Source organism: Argopecten irradians, chromosome 12 (assembly GCF_041381155.1).
Source record: "Argopecten irradians isolate NY chromosome 12, Ai_NY, whole genome shotgun sequence".
Lineage (NCBI taxonomy): Eukaryota > Metazoa > Mollusca > Bivalvia > Pectinida > Pectinidae > Argopecten > Argopecten irradians.
Genome location: NC_091145.1, coordinates 6,987,367 through 6,997,344, shown reverse-complemented (window position 1 = coordinate 6,997,344; position 9,978 = coordinate 6,987,367). Strand labels below are relative to the sequence as shown.

The following is a 9,978-nucleotide window of genomic DNA, read 5'->3' as shown; positions in this document are numbered from 1 at the left end:
TGAGTTTCAAATTGTACTCGTTAATTGAAACTCCGGTAAAATCATGTTCGGAGGTTTACTAGCTCTTATCATTTTCATTGAATCACTTTTTCTCGTTACTGCAATAAACCTTTGTACCAGTTATATACATGTCGACCAGGAATCCAACGCATATTTCAAATCATTTCTTCACTTGGAAACCATTGGTGTGGCACACTGTATGAAGATGTGCAAACGATACCGCCTGTGTGAGAAAATCCACCACGACCGTGAACAGCTTACATGTGATCTGATGATGGTATCTGCTGAAAAAGGAATCTTGACGTCACTTTTAGATGTAGACAATGCACAGGTGAGACCAACATATCACTGTTTTAATGACGCATCTCATTGGACAAATTTTAAAGATGCTCCACCGCTGACAAATGATATTTATTCACTATCAAAAACAGCAGCAGAGAGTCCTTTTCTTCAGTTACAAAAGTTACTTACTTTACACCATCACCATCGTTGAAAAGTTTGAGCTTCTAATTTTATTTCAAGTTTAAAATATCAAAAATAATTAATTGCATCCCGAAAAAATTCCCTGGCACTATATGCTATATGGAATGATGTACTGATTGGGCATGCACCAAAGTTAAAATAAATTATTTTATATTATTTTTTGCGTTAATTAGACATATATCTACACGATTAAACACCAATTATTGTTCAAATAATGAATATCATTTATGCTCTGTCGGCGGTGGAGCATCTTTAATGTTTCAATAAATAATGTCATTTTATAGTCAACCATTATATTATTCATGAATTTTAGATAGCAATTGTATTCGATATATACGTAAATCGTTAGGTTTTAAAACCTATTAAGGTGAATATTTAATTACATTTTTATTACTAAAACGAACAACAGCAATGTGTTTCGTGTCATCTTTTGGAAACTGATCAAAGCCTATTTAAAGCATTCTGTCGATCTTCAATTATAGTTGATTTCTTACTCTCCACGTACTTATTTTAACAGTAACCATATGCATTTTAAGTACATTTCACGCCGCCAAATAATTTGCGTTGAAAAAGTATAGTGCTATTTATTTCTGCGTAACTTTTGTATCGCAAATAATAGGAATGCGAGAATTTATAACTGCGCTAACATCCTCAGTATCACTTTTGAACTATGATTCAATTGCACCAAAATAGTGCGTTTACATCATTTTTAATGTTTCTAAAGGTTCAGTACCTTTTCGGAACAACTTTTACTTTATAAAATGTAAATGTAAAACAAGCTTGACAATTGTGTGGGGCCGGAAAGGTTGTTATAGCTAATATAGTGTTGATAGTGCACTTATCATCGCCTTCTGAACAATATAATTAACATAGATTAAAGATGCTCCATCGCCGACAGAGCATAAATGATATTCATTATTTGAACAATAATTGGTGTGTAATCGTGTATATATCTGTCTAATTCACACAAAAATAATATAAAATAATTTATTTTGCCTTTAGTGCATGCGCAATTAGTACTTAATTCCATATAGGATATAGTGTCATGGATTTTTTTCGGGATGCAATTTATTATTTTTCATATTTTTACCTTGAAGTAAAATTAGAAGCTCAGACTTTTCAATGATGGTAATTGTGTAAACTGTGTAACTTTTGTAACTGAGGCAAAATACTAAATCGTCTGCTCCTGTTTTTGATAGTGAAAAAACATCATTTGTCAGCGGTTGAGCATCTTTAAATGTTAATTTTCATAACACGGATAGTTTTATGTTTCCCGCCGTCGTCCTAATTACCGTCGTTAGTTGACTATTACCCTACCAGACGGCAAAATCAGCGAAATGAATCTCCGTTATTGACATTACACAGGGAATTTTGAATTTGCTAGATGTTGTAACCTCATCTTAAGCCATCGATATATATATTTGCTGATTTTATTATTGATTTTTTTTATTACGGAACGTGCTAGTCAATATGTCGATGGTCGTTAGCTCTAGTAACTCAGAATAGTCTTCTACTGCTGTTCACTTAACTTACAATATCCCAAACCCCAAAATGAGATTCACATTTGATACACATGTAATAATTTATTTTAAACAAATTTACGATGAAGATGTAATTTGTCAAATGACACAGTGGACAAGTAAATCTTAATGTCGCGAATTCATGCCTATCGATATATTTTCCCCTTCCCTGCACAAAGCCGAAATTGCATATTTTTTTTAAAGATTTTTTATACAATAATAATTGTTCCTCCGTCTCCATCCTACCTAGACTCTTTCAACTTTTTTCATATTCAGTGCAATATAATTGGTTTTCCCCTCACTTCCAAACTCCTAATTTGTATCATTTTTTCACCTTATGTACAAGAAATTTAAGCTTCGTATTTGCATGTATGTGAATACATATGCATGTGTTAAATATATGAGTGTATGTTTTTTTTAAGTATGTATGTATGTGTTTGAGAGCCTATTGAGTGTTTTTGTATATTGTACTGAATGAAAATCATGAATAAAAAGAAAATTGTAAAAAAATAAAAAATAAAATATATATAAAAAAATGGCGATATGAATTTGCGATTCAGATTGATGTAGTTGCACTGAATACCTACATATGTTGATATGTCGTGGTTACAGATGGGGAATGCTAGCTGTTTGCAACACTATTGTTCAGATGCGGAGGTTTATGTAAACATGAAGATTGGAGACCGCACTTGCCATGATCTAGGTAAATTTTTCCATTTTGCTAGAACACAATTGATCTGTTATCCATGTATCCCAGGTAAAAATGAGTAACTTCTTAAATACCCCTTTTTTTAACTCAAACATTGCTTTCCATCTACAAACACGTTCCGTTTCATTGTGTCTGAATGCTGGCCACACTTGAGAAAATCTAGCGTATAAGTACATGACAAGTGCATATTGTCAAAATTTAATGAGGCGAAATTCATTAAAAAGAGATCAGTTAAAAAATACAGTATTCCAATATATTTCTTGCTAATTCTGACGGAACAGAATGATAGACACAAATGAACACAGACAAGGAAAAGTAACTAAATACACAAATACTGGAAAGACGGATTCTGTTTCATCATCATAAAGCCTCACCGCTATATATATCCATGACCTATTTATAGGTTACAAACTGAAACAGGGAAAGTAACTATGATCGATAAGAAGATTTTTTAAATAATTTTTCAAATCTCATATTTTCTGAAAAAATCACATAAAAATGACATTCCAGTGTATCGTGTCGTACGTGTATTGTTGTTTGTATAACTGTTCCTTTTCCAAAATTCCAGGCGTATGTCCATCTGACAAATGGGTGCCTTTCAACCGTAAATGCTACTACTTCGATAGTACAAGATCTCGGGATCGGAATGCCGTAAGCATGGTTTTTGTTGCGTTCTAGTTTTGAACAAATAACATTAACAATCAATTAATTACTTTGATAGTGCAAGAGCTTCTGATTAAAATGCAGTTAGTATGTTTTTATTTTGTTGCGTACCGGCTCGGAAAAGATAACAACAACAGTAAATCATGAATAAATATATGAAAAAAATAAATAAATACAAAATAACAATAAAAGTGGCCACGTTCCGGCTCATGGAATAAAAAAAGATAAAATAAAATGATTAAAAAAGTTTACGACAAATCAAACTGAAAAGTTGCATTCTAATAAGCAAAAGTTAAATATGACAAAATAACGAATGCAAATATTTTGAATTATTGATTTTATATTCGTAAATGCAAAATATAAATTAATATACATGTTAATTTAAAAACGTATGTGCACATAGTTCAATTACATATCAAAATACTGAAGTAACGGATTAAGTTGTAATTTTTTACCATGATGTTTTATACAAGACATTTAAAAGTAAATAAATGGTTTTAATGCATTTGTTTATTACTACTATTCGTATTAAAGATTATACAAATATCTTTTGCTATTACTTTATCCCACGAAAGGAGTTTTGTGAAGGCATGGATTCCAAGCTAATCAGAGTTGATAATGAAGAGGTCGATACCTTCCTTCAATCCGAATTATCAAGACAGGGTAAGTTTACCAAGAACTGTCATTGCTTACATAGCTAGTACAAATGTTAAAAAATATCAGCTTTAAGAATAATACAACTCGCCCGAAATAAATGCCATTCCAATAACCTCGAAACGAACTTATTACACATAAACAGGATGCTGTAAACGTACTTTTTACATATAAACAATGATATATGCTGTAAACGTACTTTTTACATATAAACAATGATATATGTTGTAAACGAACTTATTACACATAAATAAGGATGCTGTAAACGTACTTATTATACATAAACAGGATTCGATAAGCGTACTTATTATACATAAATAATGATGTTATAAACGCACTTATTACACATAAAATAAGGATGCTGTAAGCGTACTTATTACACATAAACAGGATGCTGTAAACGTACTTTTTACATATAAACAATGATATATGCTGTAAACGTACTTATTACACATAAATAAGGATGATGTAAACGTACTTATTATACATAAACAGGATTCGATAAGCGTACTTATTATACATAAATAATGATGTTATAAACGCACTTATTACACATAAATAAGGATGCTGTAAGCGTACTTATTACACATAAACAGGATGCTGTAAACGTACTTTTTACATATAAACAATGATATATGCTGTAAACGTACTTATTACACATAAATAAGGATGATGTAAACGTACTTATTATACATAAACAGGATTCTATAAGCGTACTTATTACACATAAATAAGGATGCTGTAAACGTACTTTTTACACATAAACAATGATATATGCTGTAAACGTACTTATGACACATAAATAATGATGTTATAAACGCACTTATTACACATAAATAAGGATGCTGTAAGCGTACTTATTACACATAAATAATGATGTTATAAACGTACTTATTACACATAAATAAGGATGTTATAAACGTACTTATTAAAAACATAAATAAGGATGTTATAAACGTACTTATTACACATAAATAATGATGTTATAAACGTACTTATTACACATAAATAAGGATGCTGTAAGCGTACTTATTACACATAAATAATGATGTTATAAACGTACTTATTACACAAAAATAATGATGTTATAAACGTACTTATTACACATAAATAATGATGTTATAAGCGTACTTATTACACATAAATAATGATGTTATAAACGTACTTATTACACATAAACAGGATGCTGTAAGCGTACTTATTACACATAAATAATGATGTTATAAACGTACTTATTACACATAAATAATGATGTTGTAAGCGTACTTATTACACATAAATAATGATGTTATAAACGTACTTATTACACATAAATAATGATGTTATAAACGTACTTATTACACATAAACAGGATGCTGTAAGCGTACTTATTACACATAAACAGGATGCTGTAAGCGTACTTATTACACATAAACAGGATGCTGTAAGCGTACTTATCACACATCAATAAGGATGTTGTAAGCGTACTTATTACACATAAATAATGATGTTATAAACGTACTTATTACACATAAATAATGATGTTATAAACGTACTTATTACACATAAACAGGATGCTGTAAGCGTACTTATTACACATAAACAGGATGCTGTAAGCGTACTTATCACACATAAATACGGATGCTGTAAGCGTACTTATTACACATAAACAGGATGCTGAAAGCGTACTTATTACACATAAACAGGATGTTGTAAGCGTACTTATTACACATAAACAGGATGCTGTAAGCGTACTTATCACACATCAATAAGGATGTTGTAAGCGTACTTATTACACATAAATAATGATGTTATAAACGTACTTATTACACATAAATAATGATGTTATAAACGTACTTATTACACATAAACAGGATGCTGTAAGCGTACTTATTACACATAAACAGGATGCTGTAAGCGTACTTATCACACATAAATACGGATGCTGTAAGCGTACTTATTACACATAAACAGGATGCTGAAAGCGTACTTATTACACATAAATAAGGATGTTGTAAACGTACTTATTACACATAAATAAGGATGTTGTAAACGTACTTATTACACATAAACAGGATGCTGAAAGCGTACATATTATACATAAACAGGATGCTGAAAGCGTACTTATTACACATAAATAAGGATGTTGTAAACGTACTTATTACACCTAAGTAAGAATGTTGTAAACGTATGGTGGCTGATTTGTGCCATTATCGTTTTTTCGTTTTTTCGCGTTAGGAAAAACGCGAAAAAGCGAAAATCCGACCTTACTTTTTCGCTTTTTTTGCATTTTTCTAAGGCGAAAAAGCAAAAAAATATGCACGAAAAACCGAAAAAGTGAAAATGCATTCCGTCTCTTTTTCGTGTTTTTTTTTTTTTTTTTTTTTTTTTTTGCTTTTTCGCTTTTTCGTGATAGAAAAAACGCGAAAAAGAGAAAAAGCAAAGGTTGGATCTTCGCTTTTTTGCATTTTCTCAACGCGAAAAGGCGAAAATATACAAAGCGAACAAGCGAAAAAGCCAAAAAAAACAAAAAAACGTTTTATGTAGATTGCTAGTGTTTTAAAACATTTCTATTGATAAACATTAACATTCACATTAGAGTAAGTCGTTCCTGCAAACCAACATCAACACATTTGCTTTTTCGAAAATAAGTCTTAAATTTATTTCCCCCATTTTGATAAACAATGTCGAGATATATATTTATGTTATACATACCTGATTTACAGGTATTGAGAAAGCGTGGATAGAAGCCAATGACAAGGATGTGGAGGGCGAATGGGTTTGGGGACCTGGGGATCCCGTGTCTTTCACAGGATGGTTCGATGGTGAACCAAGTAACAGTGGTGGCAACGAAGACTGTGCCATCATTGAGAAAGGCGGTTGGTTTGATATCCCGTGTTGGAGAAATGACTTCAATTCGGCATGTGAAAGGCCCTATAACATCTCGGCGTTATTGACATACATAACAATGGAGCCGTGAACGATGACTTTCACTATGTTTAAGTCTATAGAATCTTTACAATACTAGATATATAGTCCATACTCATAGCATCTACAGACAATATCAAGATTAAAATCATAAACGGACCTTCATATGTATTTTAGTGGTAGTTTTAGTCTTTGATACGCTAATTAATGTACAATGTTAGAATTTGCAAAAGGTATTGCATATGTTAAACCAGCAAATTCATATCCGTGCTAATAACTCATAACTTTTTTTCACTTTTGTGCTAAAAGCTAAGATCAGACAGCACTAATATAAGTACTTTTACAGAAGATGCAGTCATCAGAGCGTTTTGGTATTACGTCATTTACGTGCTAGGAAATATTTCAAATGTAAACTGATGCTAGAGCATATATATGTCTTTAGATGAGGATTTTTCCCCATGAACTATTTTCTGTTCATTAAAATACATAAAACCCGTTTTAAATTCTTACGAAGCCTTATAGGTGAAACCAGTGTATCAGTAAGACGCACTGTATCATTATTTCATATCTTAATGTACGATTGTATGAACTTTTAATTCATCACGTGACAAAATCCTGGATTCTGATTGGCTACACAGATAGGAACTGTTCGTATTAGTAACCGGGGAAGCGGACACAATTGTAGTTGCGCGACATTGAACGCGAATACGTGGTGACGTCACTATTACAAAGTCGTCAAGATGGAGGACAGGCTGCGATGAATTAGGATGGAAACAAGTGTTATTGTTTTCTACAGAAGACACCCTACTTGGTTTTTTTATCAAGGTAGCTCCATACTTTTGGAAAAACCCATGTCATTTTTTTCTAACAGGTCTTATTTTCTTGCATTTTTCATGTAGATTTCAAATCTGTAAAGATAAATGGGTGTTCTCGAACTACTTTTTGAGATATTTGAGCTTGAAATATACCATCCATGCAAATTTGCTGACCGAAAATAGAAAAATTCATAAAATTATGTTTTCTGTAATATTAGGGTGAATGTAGTCTCGATTGATTTTTTGTCCTAAATTTCTTACGATAGAACAATATACAAAACTATTTTATTTTTACAAATGCTAACTAATTTTTGTTATTTCCCATGACCGTTTCTATACGTAATTACCATGTTTTGCCATATTTTCGCCCGTAAAAAATCAATGAATAGGCCAAAAAGGAAATGAAAACCCATGTTAATTTCACAATATCTGTATATGATATGCCAAAGGTAATATGTTTTTCAAATATCATATAAAAACACGGGGTCCTCGATCAAAATTTCACAATTTTGTAAGCTTGAAGTTTGTAACTCGCAACCCTACCCCCATTTCATCCAGTGCTAAGATGGGTTATATTTGACTATTTTTTGAAAATCATGCGGCAAAAAAACATTCCACATCAGTTCATACGTTTTTTGTGATATTATATCTGGTTTATGTCTGTTTGTTTTTATGATATTCTCCAAATTGTGTGTTTAAAGGAAATCCGTATGCGATTTTTTTAGAATTCCGGAATTTCGGTCCGGCCGGGTCCCGTCTTATGATTTATAGCGACGAACGGGACTTCCGGTGTTTAAAAATCCATTCCCATTTACGATAAGGACCGCAAAAACCTCGGAGATAGCATATAATTTTCACTTCACTGCTTTTATTTGATTTATTTAATGATTTTAAACATTCAATATTATATGTAGACAATTTTCACCTATTGAAAAAATATCCAAGTGTGATGTCGTGGCGTATCGGAAACCATTCTGGAATTCAAAACAACCTCCGCAACTTCCGGTATAGCGTCATATGGATACTTTTACTTATATGTTGTATTATAATTTAACAACTTGTTGTGGAAGTGAGGATGTAGCGTTGTGATGTGTCTTTTGTAGTGTTACTACGTCTGTGAGGATAATGTATTAAACCCATTATGGCCTGGGTGAGAGAGCCTTCGCCTCGGGCAATATTCCATCATTCGACAATACTATGAGGCAGTATTAATCTCTCAGCCAGGCCTTAATAGATAAGTGTTATAGATGAATGTGTAAAACGTTGCTCATTTAGATAAAAACATAACAAGATTGTACCTCACGCAGTTTGCAATGATCTGTCTTTCCTAGTGATGAACTACAGTTCCAATATTTTAGCTTATTTTACAAAACATTCTTTGATATCTTGTACCCATTGTAATGAAACTATGTCTAATGGAAAATGATTTAATTAACATTTTTTAATACACTGTATATCATAAAATATATTAATCAATGTGGTGAAATTATTGTATTTTTTGTATACTTTGAACTATTGTTTATCTGGAACTCTAAATGTGATGGTCCTGGAAAACTCTTTATTACATTTAAGAAAATATTTTGCTTATAAAGAAGGAATGGTGTGGGTTTTTTTTCTAGATTACAAACATTTTGCTGCTAAAGTGGATGGCACTTCTTGAAATTACAATTCCTTTTTTACAGCTATGCACACTGATATAAAACTTATTCCTTTATTTATTGTTTGATGTGTCATGATTATTTTGTTCTGTTTATTTTTTGTTAAACGTTTTAAGATTTGATTATGTAATTACTCTTTATTTAGAGTTGATTTTTATAATAACGCTTATCAAATATTTACTGTATATTGTTTGATCTATTTTTATAATTCTTATGATAGCATTTGTGCTACAATTTGATCGCGCTAGATAAGTATGTATATACAGTAATATGTAACAGCTACGTGTCAGTTTAAATGCCGTTGAATTTTCTTTTTAAATACAAGATGGTACAAGTTCCTAATAGGAAACTGATGCATGTAAATCACTGCTTCTTTTTCGTGTCGTTTTGGTTCTTTTTGTACATTTCATTCTTTATTTTCTGTATTTGTTTCTTTCTTTCTAAGTAAGTAATCAATCATATTTTTTTATTTGTAAGTGAGTAATGAATCATCTTTCTTTCTTCTGTTCTTTCTTTTTTCCTTCCTTGCTTTGTTATAAGTTATATTCCTCTTTTCACTCTGTCTGTTT

At 31.4% G+C, this 9,978-nt stretch overlaps 1 protein-coding gene across 1 annotated transcript; it reads left to right on the top strand.

Moving 5' to 3' along the window:
- The first annotated feature begins 205 nt into the window (after nucleotides 1-205).
- LOC138336618 (mannose-binding protein C-like) lies at nucleotides 206-6,988 on the top strand. The gene is made up of 3 exons (XM_069286139.1): nucleotides 206-331; nucleotides 2,616-2,706; nucleotides 6,735-6,988. Exons 1-3 carry the CDS (start codon nucleotides 206-208, stop codon nucleotides 6,986-6,988), a joined length of 471 nt encoding a protein of 156 aa, XP_069142240.1.
- Nucleotides 6,989-9,978: the final 2,990 nt, after the last annotated feature.